General features: G+C 46.3%; 1 protein-coding gene across 4 annotated transcripts in view; it reads right to left on the reverse strand.

Moving 5' to 3' along the window:
- Positions 1–17733, reverse strand: part of DOCK1 (dedicator of cytokinesis 1) — a 493249-nt gene that overhangs the window by 427045 nt on the left and 48471 nt on the right. For all 4 annotated transcript variants that reach the window (XM_048219065.2, XM_026494391.4, XM_026494390.4 and 1 more), the window contains 2 exons: positions 9443–9526; positions 2456–2496 (listed from right to left, as the gene is read on the reverse strand). In XM_048219065.2, the coding sequence (XP_048075022.1) occupies positions 2456–2496; positions 9443–9526 (125 nt within the window). The remainder of the gene's footprint in view (positions 1–2455; positions 2497–9442; positions 9527–17733) is intronic.

Below are 17733 nucleotides of genomic sequence, written 5' to 3' on the forward strand. Positions count from 1 at the left end.
GACAAAGTGAGGGTAGGGATGGCTGGATTGCTATTAATCCTGCAAGCCTCGTCGTAAGTCTCACACACAACAACACACAACACAGTGGGGCAAACAGGAAGTATAAACTCAGCCTGCTTGTGTTTCACGGAGACTACCGATGTCCCAGAAGAAAACAGAAGCGATCTGTGTGCCAGGAAAAAAGTGCACAGGGCTGTCCTGTGTCTTCCCCACAGGATGCACCTCAGGTCCCCAGCTGCCCTTGACCCAGGCAGATCAAAAGCCAGCAGTTGCCTAAAAACAATTTCTGATGATGGGCTTTGACAGTTCCTTCTTTCAAAAAAAGCTAAAATGGCCATGGAAAGTTGATTTCCACCATTTATCATCACGTACGCATGTAGGACTATTTACCTGACCCACAGATTCTCATCAATCTCCCAAAAGAGGGGCCATCTGAGAAAATACAGAAAGTGGGTGAATTCCACCCAATCTGCATGACTCCCAGACACCAGTTTCCGTAAACACAGCACCCCGCAGCCCCCAAGTGCAGCACGCACGGGGGCCTAGCAGCACGGTGCGCCAGGGAGAGTTTCTCCAGGGCAAGGTCAGTGTCAGGTGCAGTCCGTCAAGTGCTAGGAGCTTTACCAAGACTCGCTGTCCTGCTTCCTGAGCAAACAAAACAGCCCCCTCGCTGGGGTGAGGCAGAAACGAGCCCCTGAAAGCAGGCAGTGGGGCAACAGGCACTGGGACCCAGGGCCGCACAGCACAGCGGATACGGTCTCCCGTGTGAGATTTAGTGCTTGCGGCAGAAATCTACTCAGCGGCACTGGCGGTTTCCAGGCACCTGTTGTGTGAACAGGAGCCTCCGACTGGGTTTCCCTGGCATCTGGCCCCAAAGGATTTACACAGGAGGACCAGAAACCACAGCTACTAATCATGTTTGGGAGGGGCACGAGCACCATGGATTCTCGCTCCTCCTGCCTACGAGGAAAGCCGGAATTTCACATAAAGAATTATCACAGAGAGCAGTCAAGCAGAAAGACAGTGGCTGAGCAAGAAAGCGGACCAAAGGGCCCCAAGGCTGGGAGCTCCACCAGGTCCCAACTGTTCAGCACAGTCCCCAATCCCAGGATGCCTCCAAGAGCACATGGGATGTCAACGTGTGCACTCGGATGGAGGCGGGAAGAGGACAAACAAGCCAGCGTCACCCGTGCCCACAAGCAAAGACACCCTCCCTCTCAGCAAACCTGCTGCCGGGCACCATGAAGCCACAGGAGGAGGGGACATATGTGGAGGCCTGAAATGAGCAATCCCTCCAGCCGGGGTCGTTCAAAACCAGTCCAGACAAACTACATCTCTGTGAATAGCTAGACAAGGGATGGTTCCAGAACACCTGGGAGTCTGGATGACTGGGGGCCAAGTCCCTTCTCTGCACTGCCCAGCGGCACCCACTACAACATCATAGTGTCTTTAAAGGCTGAAGAGCTGCCTCGTCTTCCAACAAGGATTTCAGAAGAAACCACGCAGCTCAAGCTGGCCCCTTCGCAAGTGAAGGCTACAAAGGACGAACAGCTCCCACCTGTCCAGCAGGGCCCGGCTGCAGTGTTTCTGGGGCAAGTAGGGCAGGCAGGTCCTGTGCGGGAGCTGCCTGACGTTGGAAGCCTGAAGTTACAGGCTCGGGACCACGTGAGGAGCCCAGTGCAACAAGGAGATCATGAGAGCAGCGTTAAGAAGCAGAAGTAAAACGAACCATCTGTCAAGCATAGGTAGATATTAAAGTGTGTGAGTTCATGTGGACAGAGCCTAATCACAGCTTAGAATGGACATTATTTCAAAATCACAGAATAAAACCGGAGGGCCGTAATTAGGTTTTGTGAAGCTAAGAACAGAAAAGCCACAACAGAACTGTGTCAGGGAGTGTCCAGCACACGGACGGACGCGTAATTGCAGTCCGGCTTCAGAAGTTCAAAGAGCCATGCACGCAAACGGCCCTGGAAAGCAGAACCTTTCTTTTACAAGCGACTTAGGCAGTTTAAAAATAGTTCTATGCAAGAGGAAAACAAGCACTCATGAGCTTTTGCAAACCTGTTGTCATCGAGGATAATGTAAGACTGAAAATCATAAGCAGCATTTTTTTTCTGAAGTCATTATACCCGGGTCCTTCTCTCCCACCTCCCGGCTTAAATAGGAGTGACATTCTACCAGGAAAAGAGGATTGCGCCTTTCGTGATGACAGGTCAGCACTGCGCCACAGCCCAGCAACGCCATCACGGAAGCAGAGCTGCTGTTTCTGAGTACACACAGTGTTCAAAAGAAAACAACTCAGGGTAGCCCACGTGTCAGCCCACACATCGTTTAAGTTCAGAGAAAGAGATATATAAGGAAACCCCGCAGACCAAAATGGGATGGGATTGATTTCCTCTCACAGTGTGATGAATGAATGGAAATGCACTGGGGTTCAGAGAAAAGGACTTACCTTCTTAGACTTTTTTCTTAAGGTGTAACCTCTGTACCACCCTAAACAAACAGAAAGTTGCAACAGTTAGAAGGAGGAGACATCACCAGGCCTCACAATACTGTGCTGTCCTGCAGAATTCATTGCTTTGCAGAACCAGGGAAGTCAGTCTGTCACCAGAATCCAATAATCCTAACACTGTGGAAATATACGAGAAGGTTCCAGAGAGTGCATCTCAAATCAGCCTGGCTAGTGACCTTCCCAAACACACTGCCAGCGCTTTCACTTCCATCTGCCGCTGGAAGCCCTGAAGCTGTCAATATGAAGTTAGGCAGCACCGTCCCATGACGAAACATCGTCCTTCTGACCACTCAACCCGGAGAGGGCTCCTTGGGTATACATTTCCCTATCTCTCTCTCGAACTGATTTGGATAGGGGTCACTGCCAAGTGCACGTACCAACGTCCCCAGTTCATCAAGAACTGCCCACAACAGAGGACCTATTGAGCGCTAACTTCCTCCCTCCTCCATCCGGACAGGCTGTGCCCTGGAGCAGTCGTGATCTCACAAAGTGTGTCTGTGGCAAAGACTCAGCCCCCCACAGGAAGCCCAGGAACATGGGCCCACCTAGCCCCGGGGGGTTGGCCTAGACTCAAGATCCTGCTGCCTCCAAGAGGGGGGGAAGCTGATGATGGGCATGCTACAACTGTTAGCATGACGTAAGTGCTTACTAGAAGGGGCCAGTGGATGGCAGAGCAGCTCTGACCACACCCCTGGCACTTCCCCTCAAGCCTAGGGCAGAAACTGTCCCTGCAGATACCCTGGGGGTGCACAGCCCGCCACCAGCCACCCGACAGACCCACAGCCCCACAGCCCCACCTCCCACGAGACCTCCGGGGATGCTTCCTTACCCCAAACACCCTCAAGTTGCTCTGGCCACCTTGCTCACGGGAAGTGAATCCAAAGCTCAGACAAATTCTAACTCTGCCCACAGGAACAAAAGGACCCGGTCAGAGAATTACAGGAGCGCTCAGAGAGTGCAGGTTGGGTAAATTCCCAGAGAATAAGCAAATATTAGGCTCTTACACAGTATCAGAAAGTCAAAGCTCAGAAGCCAGAGATGTCTGCGTGAGCTCAGAATATTGCCCCAAGGACAGCACCCTCTTAAACAGCAATCATGTTACCAACCAGAGGTGAGGAGGACGATCACAGACCAGAAAGGGATGGGGTGGAAATGAGCAAAGTCCTCAAGGGATTATTAACAGATGCTCTCCAAGCATTCAGAACAGGAGTCGGACATTCCCAGGATCCTTGCAGAGGATTTGCTAAGACCGAGTGGTGAGCACTTGGCTTTCTTGACGAAGGGGCTCAGCAGATGGAGCAGGGGCACCGCAGATGCGGACCGTCTAGATTTCAGTTGCACATGCGGACATTATCTCCGGAGAGCCATGCTATCTACTTCACTGGTTTCTGCGCCGGGCCAGAATCTGTGCCCATCTAGGGCAGCGTTCACAGGCAGTGAAACAGAGAAAGACGGGAGGTCTACGCAGTCCTGGCCTACATCTAGAGCCAAATAAAGGCTGTAGTGACTCAATTTTAAGGATGGTCTTCCACACCGTCATTATAACCTTCTCACATCTTATTAACATGCCATTTCATTTCTGAAACTGACAAGGGATGAATGTCCTAGAACATATAAGGAAAGAAAAGACTGTGACAAGTAAAAGACAGAAACCAAGTAAAAAAGAGCCACACTTATCAAAAGTGTATAGAAAGAGCCCAAGGACTTACCCACGTATGAAGAGATTGCTCAAACTTAAAATGAGATACAATTTTACTGCACAAACTTGAGTGGTAAAAATTGTAACGCTGCAGAATATGGACAGCACCCAGGGCTGGGGAAGAGTGGAGCCTGCAGCAATCGCATGGGGGCAGCCATCCCCACTTATCCGAAGTATCTGTCCCCACAGCCTGCAACCAGCAACCCCCATCCTGGGAATGCACCCATGGGAAAGACGTGTGCACGCCCATCCGTGCACGGCAGGACAGCTGCAGCATGCCCAAGGCAGCGTGACGTAGGGGGGTGCACATGGAGATCTGAGTGCCCAGAACCGGGAACGCTGTCAGTGAAACACGGGGAGTGTGCACACAGCAGGAGCCGTGAACTAAACATACACTAAAAATAAACAGGAGTGCATCTTAGAAATACAGCACTGAATAAAAAAGTAAGAAACAGAGTGAGAACTACACCCACATTTATATACATGAAAAACACATGCATGCCAAACAGTACAAGAACATAGGCGAGCAAAAAAATCCACTTCAAACACAGTAAAAGGGTTTTCAATGGGAAGAGGGAGAAGAAAGGGGTGAGCCATGGGGATAAAAGGTAGGGAGTCTTTTCTTTTTTTTTAATGTTATAATTTTTTAATTTAATAATTTAATAATTTAATTTAATAATTTAATAATTTATAATTGTTAACATTTTTTAATGTTATAATTTTTTAATTGCCTTCCTAAGCAAAATGAAAACCTATCGTTTTCCTCCCCGAGATTATTTGCATACATTATTCCTTCAACCCACGGAGCCCACACACTATGTGCCAGAGACTGCAGCAGACAGAGCAAAATACAGAAAGAGATGAGACCCAATTTCTGCCCTCCCTGAGCTCACAAATGGGAAGACCCCTAAGACAAGCAGGGCCAAACCATGTTGCAGGACAGAGACTTTAGCAGGAAGGAGAGAGGATATCCTGCACAGGTTTCTTGCAGGGGAGGAGGGGCAGTAATAAGAGAATGCAGGCCTGGATGCTCTGAGGGGAATGAGCAAGAGGGGGGAGGCTAAGAGCAGGAGGGTCCACGGTTAGTAGCAGCAATGGGCTGATTAACTTCTCCCAGGCAGGGCTCACGAGTGGTCTCCATGGAATCAACCAACCCAAGAGACAGGCAGGTATGGGTAGGACACAGCCCCAAAACTCAGGGAGCACACAGTCCGGCACAGGAAAATGGCAACCAAGTCAGAGTACCGTACAGTGTCCCCAGCAGAACAACAGAAGGAACACAAACACACTCAAGTCCAGGGACAATGCCACAAGGGGAAAGTACCACGGAGAGCAAAGGGGGTGGGAGGCAGGCAGGAAGGAGCTTCTGCCCAGACAGGTGTGCTTAGGTTGAGTCTTCAAGGAGGGCTCATGGTTAGTCAGAGGGAGGAGGAGGAGTCACGATGCAGGAGGGAGGAGGCAGAGCAGCGTGTGGAGAGGTGCACTCACTGTGCCCTGAGAAATCATCAGCAGCAAGGCTAGGACATGAATTAGAAGAAGGTGGAGTTTCTTCCAGGATGGACAGGTGAGGACCACATCACCAAGGTCCTAGGATCGGCCCAGGTTACAAGGAGCTGCCTGATGATGGACAGGACATTCCCTTATGTCAGGAGGACAGTGGCCTGCGCTCTGAGTACTGAATGGCAAGAAAGCCAAAATCCAGATGTGACCCATCATGTCCTGATGGACAGCATCCACATGCACATTTGGCCTTCCAGAGAAAGAACCAGCAGGTGTCTTGTGTGTAACATGTTGCAGGCACCACAGGGGCAGACTCAGCCCCACAGCCAGAGGCTCCAGGAGCAACAGGAAGACAGTACCCACAGCCACATGCTCTTCCACTGGCCCAGGGCCAGGTGGCCGGTCACCTGCGACAAGTTACAGTGGATGCCTGCTGAGTGGAGGCTGGGCTGGAGGGCTCACTGGTCTCAGAAATGAGAACCTTATCAATGTGACTGCCTTTTCCAATCTGTCCCAGGTTAAACTGTGTCCCTCAAAACAGACGTTGAAGTCTTCACTCTACCTGTGAATGTGACCTTATTTGGAAATAAGGTCTCTGTCAGACGATCAGGTAAAAATGAGTTCATTACAGTGGGAGAGAAACCAAAACGACTGGAGTCCTTAGATAACAAGGAAGCAGCAAAAACACGCAGGGAGGCTGCAGGTGAAGGGGAAGGCAGAAATCAGAGTGTCGCACCTGCCACCTCAGCACCACCAAGACTGTCGGGAAACTGGCAGAAGCTGGGGAGACACAGGGAACACAGCGAACAGCTCCTCCCTCACAGCCCTGCTGACACCTTGATCTCGGACAACCGGCCTCCAGGACTGGGAGACGGTACACCTGTGCCGGTTACGCCACCCGGCGCAGTCCTGTGTTACAAAGTGCGGTCCTGTGTTACAAAGCGCGGTCCTGTGGTACAAAGGCCCCAGGAAACACACTGTCTCACAAAACCTTCAGCTGACAGATGCTGGCAGCACAAAAAGGAAGTAAGGTGCATTTTGGAAGAAAATACATCACTATCCTTTTAAAAACTTGGAATATATTCAGTTCCACTGTAGTGATTTAATCCAAAGAATAATTTCCTAATCTTAGCACCTTGCCTGCCAGCTCCCTGACGTTCAGTATCCAGCGCCCAGAGAGCCGCACGGAAACAAGCAGGCGGCAGGCCCAGCACAATCCTCGGCCACTCGAGGGTCACTTCATAAACATGGGCTCTCGGCTCACCTCTCCTGTCTGGTTGACTCTGGACACTGCATACAAGCAGGGGCATGCCCTCCATGGCCTCTCCCAGCTCCTTCCACCCCCACAGTGACCTGTATGCTGCTTTTCCTTTGTCCTCTGCTCCAGGCCTTCATGAGCCTGAGAGAGAGAAATTAACCATAACTTAAAGGTAAATTTGTTCCTTGAACTTTACTATAAAGAGCAATCATCTAGGATTTGTATTCTCTGCAGAAAGCCAAGTAATATCCTGAAAAGGATCACACAGAAAAAGAAAATTAAATTTGACAAACAGAAATACATTTTCTTAGAGGAAAACGTAGAAGGGGAGAGGAGGAAAGAAAAAAAAAAATCCCAAACTTGAATATGATCCGTGAAACTAAAATAGAACAAATGGAAAGAGCAGAAAAACAATTATTCCATTTTTATTTGATGAATAAAGATACCAAGTTTCCCAAAGCCAAAACTACTTCTCCAAAAGCATTTCTCTGATCAGATTCTGATGAAAACCAAAATGATAGTTGTCAAAGAAAAGGAATTTGTTTTGTGTTAAAGGGTCTTTACAAAGACTGGAATATTTTATTCAGAATCTCGAAGACTGACTAGCTCCGAAACGAAATGCTCACTGAAGAAACCTTTACCATGATGCCCACTATCCAATTTTTTTAAGTCAGACGCATAACAAGGATCGCTGGCTCGTGATAGGATCCCACTGTTTAAAGAGTACATTCTTCTTAGGAAGCAAAGAACAAGAGGTGGCAGTCCCCACATACCCAGGCTGACCGGAAATTGCTATCTATTCAGGAATGACGTCATTGCCCAGTGTTTATTAACCAGGATTTCAACTTCAACTGAGCAGGGCCAAACATAAAGAAGATGTAAGAGCATTTTCCCCTTCAGATCAGTAAAGTGTCTGAGATGAGAGGTTTGATCCTTAACCTCTACTTAATTTCTCCCTGTTTCCTCTCAAACATTGGCAATATATACTGAGAGCAGATAAGGCAATCCAACTGTCAGCTATAAAAATTGAAAACAAGCAGAAGGCACCCATCACAACTACTCATTCACTTAAGGACAGGGTCTGTTTTCACAGAGTTACATCTGCTTCCAGGCATACGTGACCGAAGCTGATTTTTTTTTTCCACTAAGATTTTAGGGTTAAAGATGCAAATGGACTGGAATTGTAAGTCCACATGCGTCCCAAGGGGAACTAAGGGACATGGCCCTGGGTGTTGTAATAGGTTCATGCTTCCCGGAGGTGTCTGGGAGGGGAACCGGAGCAAGCTGCAGCCTGCCGAGCGCACAGAGGCTCACACCCACTCCACTCTTGTGCAAACCGGGTTTCACAGACCGAGTGTGACGTCCAGTTTGCCGACCACTGTGGGACAGCTGCCATCTCCTCTCCCACCCCCAACTCCTACTGGAAGGGTTTAGCTAAACCCACTCTAAAAGCAATTCTTCTATTGAAATGATCCATTTTAATCAGTTCTTTTCATTCATCTGCTATATGGGAGTCACCCCTTCAAGCAGGAAATAAAGCCACCAACGCTAATTACACAATTTTACAAAATGTCCACATCTGAGGAGTCTCAGAAATCAAGCCCATCATGGCTTCCCTTCTGTGCCACAGTAACCACAGAGTAAAAGGAAGGGTGGGCCGTTCTAGCAATATCCAAAACACTGAACATAAAAACCAATTGTACGGCGGTGTTGGGGGCTCAGTCCGTTAAGGGTCTGCCTTCAGCTCAGGTCTTGATCTCGAGGTCCTGGGATCTAGTCCCGTGTAGTCTGCCTCTCCCTCTCCCTCTGCTCCTCCCCCTTCTCATGCTCTCTCTTTCTCTCACTATTAAATAAATAAAAACTTAAAAAAAAAAAAAAAACGATTGTGCGAAAATCCAGGGACACTGAGAAACTACTATCACGATAGTGTATTTACTGGATTTCTAATCTTTTGGATAATGATTGCTTCGCTGGCCCACGTCCCACATAGCTGTGACAATGTCTGTTCACCCCTAAGAAAACGCGGTCAAAGAAAAAAGTTTCGGTTCCTTTCTTAATAAATCTAAGTGAGAACATAAGAAGTCTCACCGTTCGCATCAAACACATCAAAACAATGACTTAAACACAAAAATATCTTATTTTTTTTCCATAGTTTTTCAAGGGTCAGTTATTCAGTCAAGATTCACATGCATCTGCCAACAAAGGAAGCAATGTGTTCTGTTGTTTTTAATGAAAACAGCTATTTCCACAGAAAACAGGTGAAAAATTAGAAGTTTTAGTTTTAATTTCATCTTCATCAAGTATCATTTAAACAATAAAGAGCCTCACGACTGCCCTCAATGGAAAGGGCATCAACATGCAGGAAGACGGATCATTTGCACAAGACTCATGATGGCACATACTTCTGAAACACGAGAACGGGCGCTAACTGCCCAAAACAGCAAGAGAAAGACACCAACGGGATACGCACCTTCGTATGTTTCCAAGATGTGCACAGTGTCTCCTATTTGTAAAGAAAGTTCATCCGCTCCCCTGGCATCGTAGTTATAAAATGCTGAGAAGGAGAAAGAGAAGGAAGGAGACATTAGTAGAGGCAGAAGTGACTTTGCTGGCTTATTTCTGCTTGTTTTTAATGGTGAAATACATTCAGTCTCTGCCCAGATCAGCCTCTCTGATACCCACAAAGGTAGCCTTTTCGTTCAAGAGACAAATATAAAGGGTCATCGGGTAAAAGAAATTTGGAACGCCACACAATCGGGGTTTTTTTTAGTGTGGTCTTGAAGAGCGCTAGTGATCACACCATGTGGGGCTGGCACAGAAACAGACACACAGACCAAGAAAATAACCAGGAAATTAACTCACATGTACATGGTCAACATAGGTGTTGTGAAATCTGACATTTTAACCATCTTAGGTGTCCAACGCAGTGGCAGAGACATTCAGAATGTTGTGCGACCATGACCGCGATCACCTTCCACAATGTTTTCGTCCCTCCAAACAGTTAACTCCATACGTGCAGACCAGTAACCCCCACTCCCTCCCCACAGCCCCTGAGGACCTCTAGTCCACTTTCTGTCCCTATGAACGGGATTACTCTACCTGCTTCAGAGAAACACATCAAACAATACTGCCCTTTTCCCATTTGGATTCTTTAACACAACGCTTCAAGGTTCCTGCGTGCTGTACCATGTATCAGAACTTCATTCCTTTTTACGGCTGAATAATGCTTGTAATAGGAAGAAAACTGATACTGTTAACATTTTAATTATCACTTCATATACTGTCTTACATTTCCATTAGTAGATTTTTTAGTTAAATAATTACTTCCTATCAATCAATTACACGTGGGCTGAATATTTTTTTTAATTTGAAAAGATAGATGCACCCCTATGTTTATTGCATCATTATTTATAATAGGCAAGTTATGGGACCAGCCCAAGTGTCCATCAACAGATGAGTGGACAAAAATCTGGTCTATCTATATATACACAATGGAACACCACCCAACCATAAAAAGGAATGAGATATTGGTGGGCTGACTATTCTTTGGAAACCAACATGATTTTTTTATCACATAACCTAAAAAATAAAATAAATTAAATTTAAAAATATAATCAAAATAATTATATAACCAATACTGGTATTAAGCCAAAAAGCTACATTACAATCAAATGGCAAAAATATGTCCAACATTAATAAGAAATTCTTAAAACTGGCAATATTCAACAAATCTGAAATCCCTCATATGTACCCTGACATAAAGCAGTTCTATTTCTTTCAGATAAGCACCTAAAAAAGTCATACCATGAAATGCCAACCACACTTTTGCCCAAGCATGATGAGACAGAGGTAACTATCGCAGTGGAAAAGGGCATTCGAAAGCATTTAAGATGCAAAAAATACTCAAGTAGCCCACTCTCTTAAAAAAAAAGAAAAAAGAAAAAGGAAAAGGATAGAAAATACTTGAGAAAGAAGAGCAAATCTGGATGCAATCACAATCCCAGATTTCAAACTATACTATAAAGCTATAGTCATCAAAACAGTATGATATTGGCACAAAAACAGAGATACAGGTCCGTGGAACAGGACAGAGAGCCAAGAAATAAATCCATGCTTATATGGTCAATTAACCAACAACAAAGGAGGCAAAAATATGCAACGGGAAAAGGACAGTCTCTTCAACAAATGGCACTGGGAAAAGTGAACAGCTACATGCAAAAGAATGAAACTGGACCACTTTCTGGCACCATAGGCAAAAATAAACTCAAAATGGATTAAGGACTGGGGAGCCTGGGCGGCTCAGTTGGTTAAGCGTCTACCCTCAGCTCAGGTCATGATCCCAGGGTCCCTCTCCCTCTGCCTGTCACTCCCCCTGCTTATACTCGCTCTGTCAAATAAATAAATGAAATCTTTAAAAAAATGGATTAAAGACCTACACGTGAGACTTGAAACCATAAACTCCTAGAAGAAAGCACAGGCAATAATTTCTCTGACATAGGCCACAGAAACACATTTCTAGATATGTCTCCTCAGGGATGAGAAACAAAAGCAAAAATCAACTACTGGGACTGTAGCAAAAAAAAAAAAAAAAAAACAGAAAAACAAAAAAAATCTTTTATACAGTGAAGGAAATCATCAACAAAACAAAAAGACAAGCTACTGAACAGCGGAAGATATTTGCAAATGATACATCTGGTAAGAAGAGAGTATCCAAAACATACAATAAACTTCTACAACTCGACACCAAAAAAAAAAAAAAATCCAATTAAAAAATGGGCAGAAAACTTGAATAGACATTTTTTTTCCAAAGAGGACATACAGATGGCCAATAAACACATGAAAAGATGCTGAACATCACTCATGATGAGGGAAATGCAAATCAGAACCACAACAAAACATCACCTTACACCGGTCAGAACAGCTAGAATCAAAAAGACAAGACAACACGTACTGGTGAGGATGCAGAGAAAAGGGAACCTTTGTGCACTCTTGGTGGCGATGTAAATTGCATCTACTGTGGAAAATAGTATGGAGGGTCCTCAAAACCTTTAAAGTATAAACATCACATTCCACTACTGGGTATTCACCCAAAGAAAATGAAAACACTAATTCAAAAGAATATGTGCTCCCATGGGTAATGCAGCATTCTTTACAACAGCCATGATACGGAAGCAGCCCAGATGTCCACCGGCAGCTAAACGGATAAAGAAGATGTGGTGTATACACACAATGGAATATTGCTCATCCATAAAAAATAAGATCCTGCCATTTGTGACAACATGGATGGACCTAGAGGGTATTACACTAAGTGAAATAAGTCAGACAAAGACAAACACCACAGGATTTCACTTATATGTTGAACCTAAAAAAAACACAAATGAACAAAGAAACAAACTAGAAAACAGACACATAAATACAGAGAACAAACTGGTGGTTCCAGAGAGGAGCTGGATGCAGGATGGCTGAAACAGGTACAATTAAGAGGTACAGAAAGAAAGAAAGAAAGAAAGAAAGAAAGAAAGAAAGAAAGAAAAGAATGAAAGAGAGAGAAGGAAAGAGAGAAAGAGAGAGAGGGAGAGGTAGGAAGGAAAGAGGAAAGGAGGAAGGGAGGGAAGGAGGAAGGGAAGGGAAGGAGGAAGGGAAGGGAAGGGAAGGGAAGGGAAGGGAAGGGAAGGGAAGGGAAGGGAAGGGGAGAAGGCAACAAAGAAAGAAACCGTGATACAGTATGTTCCTCCTTTCCAATGAGTCCTACTTAAAAAGATAGCAGACTAAACATAAAACTCATCTTCAACATCCTCATCAGTTTGTCATCCATCCATCCTGAACACCCTGCCAGAACAGGCTATTTTCAAGTGGCGCTTCACTGTGTCCATCTCTCAAATTCTCCTTGATCGTAGCAGGTGCAAACTCCTCCAGCAAGCACGGTGGGCCCTCCACCACCTGACCACTTCACCTCGCCTTCCTCCAGCCACACACAGTCTGGGACCCAGGAGGGCCTCTGTCCCTGCTTCTCCCTAACAGCAGAAGCCAGCCTGTCCCACACCTGTGTGGACCAACTTACCCTCCCCACCAACCACCAAAGAGAGCATCTTCCCACCAGCTGCACCTCTTCACAAAACCAGGCTCAGTATGTTTCCCTCTCAACCCCATCTCCAAACATCCCCACCGCACAACTCCTGCCGTCCGCTCCATACCTGAGCTACCTTGGCTGGGAAGGCAGTGTAGGCCCAGGCAGCCTCCCTGGTTTTCACGTCCATGGTCCCTGGGGCCAGACGAAATGCACAGGGTCACGCCTCCACCCGTGAGGATCCAAGGGACCTCCAGCAAATGACCTATCTTCTCCATATTCAGCTTTCCCCATAAAATAAGGCTCTTGATATCTGCACCTTGTAGGACCATGTGCGCATTCTGTGTCTTAAAGACAATAATGCCACTGGCAGATTTGTGGATTTGAACACTGGGCATCCTGCAGTGAACACTTAGTAAATGATAAAGGCTCCTATTGTGGTCGGGAGTATTTTGTTTTTACTGCAATAAAGACTTCTATCCCTACCAGAATCCTTTTTAAAAAGCCCAAGTGAGCAGACCAACACATGATCACAAAAATCCTAAAACGTAAAAAACCATATACATGTAGAAAATTCCATTTTCATAGGTATTTTCCTCTATTTCCACCAAAATTCATAAAATTTAAATGTCCTCAACTGACATAAATGGTTATTAGTAGTTATCAAGTTTATTCAGCATTTTATGGTGAAGTTTAACAAGAAATAACTGCAGTAGGTAAAGGAAGCTCGGAGCACATGCCAGCCTTTCCTGGTTGAGCATAACCATATTCCTAAGCCTTTAGGAGCCATAAATGTGTTTCTCACAGTTCTTAACAGCATCCCTATTCTGTTAGAGACGTGCAAAAAATAAACACATCAAAAATAATAAAAATAAAATAACATGAACACGTCCACTATAAACTCATTCAGGCCCATGTGAATTTGTAAGGCACACACGTAAAAATCTCTAAGTACCTGCCCCTCCCTCCCTGAAGCAGGCAGACAAAAGCTGTTATGGGAAAAGGAACTTCAAATTCAGCTATGAAATGAGCCGTAAAGACCCCTGATTTTATAGACAAAGGGAAAAGGGCCTCTGAGGGTTCATGCCTGTGGCCCCAAAAGACACGGCAGAGGTAGGACTACCACAGTGATGCCCAGCCCCTGGCCCTGTGTTCTTAGTATCACAGCCTAAACAATCCCATATTTAAAGGCAAACTGAAAGACTCAACTGTGTAAGATTATTGGCCGAAGGAATGGGAAGGAGGGGGAAGTATGGTGGATAGAATGATGCCCTCCCCCAAAGATGTCCACATCCGAGTCCCTGGAACCCTGTGAGGTGTTACCCTATGTGGCAAAGGCGGCTCTTGCCGGGGTGTCTAGGGTAAGGATCTTCAATGGGGATGCTAATCCTGGATTATCCAGGTGGGACCAGTACAATCAGAAGGGTCCATAGGAGGGAGGCAGGAGGGCCCGAGTCAGAAGATGTGATGCAGCAAAGGTTGCAATGATTCAAGGAAGGAGCCACAGGTGGTACGCAGGTGGCCCCAGGCAACCAGAAAAGGCAAGGAAGTGGAATCCGCCCCTCCCTGGGCCCTCCAGAAGGAATACAGCCCACACCTTGATTTTAGGACCTCTGACCTCCAGAGCTGTAATATCAATACGCATCATTTTAAGCTCCTGAGTTTATGGTAATTGGTTACAGCAGCCATGGGGAATACACAGCAAGGCATGCAGAAGACAACACGAAAGGAGTGTTTTGCGGTTAATTTATTCAGCACAGAAGGCATCTGGAGCAGGGGTCCCAACTGCAGGCATCAAAACCTGACAGTCCATGGCTGAAGTTCCCCAATTCTTAGGTGACAGAAAACGAACACAATGCAATGAATTTTTCTTAAACCCAGAAGTATTCAAGATAAGAGACTAATTCTGGTTATTTGACCTTTCAAAGCTGTCCCTCTTTGGATAGTGAGAATAGGACGAGAAAAGAGCAGAAATGTCTTCTTTATTAAGATGATGATGACAGATGACATCTGGGTTTTAAAATGTCTTTACTTGACAGAAGCACAAAGATGGCAGCCTCTTTGCAAGTTGCCCATTTGTCTTCTTTATTTTTCTGATATGTTAAGATCTGGGAATAAGTCCACAGAGAATATGATCCTCCTGTGTCCGCTCACATCTTTGGATTCACCTCCATCTGGCTGATGGCCTGTATGCTTGATATATTCCTCCCCCGCAAACCCATTTGCCTTTTTTAATAGCCTGGCTAAAGCCGGGTGTCACTGGGTATACAAGCACACTCAGCTGAATTTCTCGGTCCTGGACTGCAGAGCCCACTGTAGCAGCTTGCCATGCTGCTCGTGGGAAATGAGAAAGTGAAATGAGAAAGACGCAGAGATGAACCCAGCACGAAGGTTCTTTCCCAGAATGGTGGTGTTTTTGTTTTTATTTTTATTTTTATTTTTCTGGAAGAGTCACCAGCAGCCCAGAGTGAGTAAGCACATGGATCTTTTTTCCCAAAATAAAAATTTAACACTCTGGTCTGTGCCTCACTTAGCTTATATGCATCAGACACATGAAAAGGCAAAGTCATCACCTCTATTCAATCTCCTAATCACCCTAAAAATGGCTGCCTGGGGATGTAAGGAAAGAAATGTGGCTCGAAAATGAGAGAAGAGGGCTTCCACTTACACCCATATCATTCATAAGCGAACAGCGACACTGTGGATGAAGCTACTACTACTGCTGATGATGATGGTACAACACTGGGATACTGTGGACAATGATCATGATAATCATGGCGATGGTGGTGCTGCTGGTGATGACAGTGATGATGGTGGTGGTGGTGATGGTGCTGATGGTGATACTGGTGATGGTGGTGATGACAGTGTCAGTGATGCTGCTGGTGATGACAGTGATGATATTGGTGGTGCTGCTGGTGATGACAGTGATGATGGTGGTGGTGGTGATGGTGCTGATGGTGGTGGTGGTGATGGTGCTGATGGTGACAGTGGTGATGGTAGTGATGACAGTGCCGGTGGTGCTGCTGGTGATGACAGTGATGATGGTGGTGGTGGTGATGGTGCTGATGGTGATACTGGTGATGGTGGTGATGACAGTGTCAGTGATGCTGCTGGTGATGACAGTGATGATATTGGTGGTGCTGCTGGTGCTGCTGGTGATGACAGTGATGATGGTGGTGGTGGTGATGGTGCTGATGGTGGTGGTGGTGATGGTGCTGATGGTGACAGTGGTGATGGTAGTGATGACAGTGCCGGTGGTGCTGCTGGTGATGACAGTGATGATGGTGGTGGTGGTGATGGTGCTGATGGTGGTGGTGGTGATGGTGCTGATGGTGACAGTGGTGATGGTAGTGATGCCAGTGCCGGTGGTGCTGCTGGTGATGACAGTGATGATGGTGGTGGTGGTGATGGTGCTGATGGTGGTGGTGGTGATGGTGGTGATGACAGTGATGATGGTGGTGGTGGTGATGGTGGTCATGACAGTGTCAGTGGTGCTGCTGGTGATGACAGTGATGATGTTGGTGGTGCTGATGGTGCTGCTGGTGATGACAGTGATGATGGTGGTGGTGGTGATGGTGCTGATGGTGATAGTGGTGATGGTGGTGATGACAGTGTCGGTGGTGCTGCTGGTGATAACAGTGATGATGCTGGTGGTGGTGATGGTGCTGATGGTGGTGGTGGTGATGGTGCTGATGGTGGTGATGATGATGGGGCTGATGGTGACACTGGTGGTGACAGTGGTGATGGTAGTGATGACAGTAATGGTGGTGGTGGTGATCATGACAGTGGCGATGATGATGGTGGTGGTGACAATGCTGATGATGCTGGCTGACATTTACTGATTATATACTGGGCTAGGCAGTAGACACAGAACTTCACATGTTCAGACTAATTTAACCTCACAACAGTCCTATGAAGTGGATATAGAATTTCTTCCATTTCTTTCATCAGAGTTTGTAGCAGCCTAGAGTCTGCCATGTCTGAGCATCCCCTAGAAGAGCTGAACAGGGCCACAGCCAGCCTGAATGAAGGGCCTCAAGGCCAACACCATGCACAGACCCTTCCGCAATCCTTGGCCAGGGTCAACCACAGCCCTCCCTGGACCTCAGATTGCCCTCCTGGTAGCCCCTCTGCAAATCACAACACCCAGCCTGGAGTTCCCTGACAGGCAAACATGGCCGGGCATTTCTGAAGTCCAACAATGTCTAAAGCATCCATCTGATGGACTTCTCATTCCTCACAAAGAACTCAAGTTGAGGTTATTCCAGGAATGTAAGGTTGGTGTAACATCCAAAAACCAATCAAGGTAATTCACCACATTAACAGAGTAAAGGATGAAGAGTCATAGGACCATCCCAATTGGTACAGAGAACGCATTTGAGGAAATATAATTCCAATTCAGGGAAAAACAAAAAACCAACCTGACTACTCCAGCTTAGGAAAAAACTACTACATCCATCCATCAACCAATTTAACAGATGAAAACACAGAACCCTACAGCGGAGTTCTGACTTGCTCAAGGTGACCCAGGGAGTTGAGGACAGCCCTGGAACTCCACGGTGTCCCTTCCAGACTATCTCCAACATCCCACACTGCCTAACCCAAGCCTTTCCCATCTCTCCCTGCAGTGAAAAACAGCATTTTAGCTGATCTCCTTGTATAAGCTCTCTTTTCTTCTATTGCCAGTTACCTTC

This window comes from Ursus arctos, unplaced genomic scaffold (genome assembly GCF_023065955.2).
Source record: "Ursus arctos isolate Adak ecotype North America unplaced genomic scaffold, UrsArc2.0 scaffold_7, whole genome shotgun sequence".
NCBI classification, from domain to species: domain Eukaryota; kingdom Metazoa; phylum Chordata; class Mammalia; order Carnivora; family Ursidae; genus Ursus; species Ursus arctos.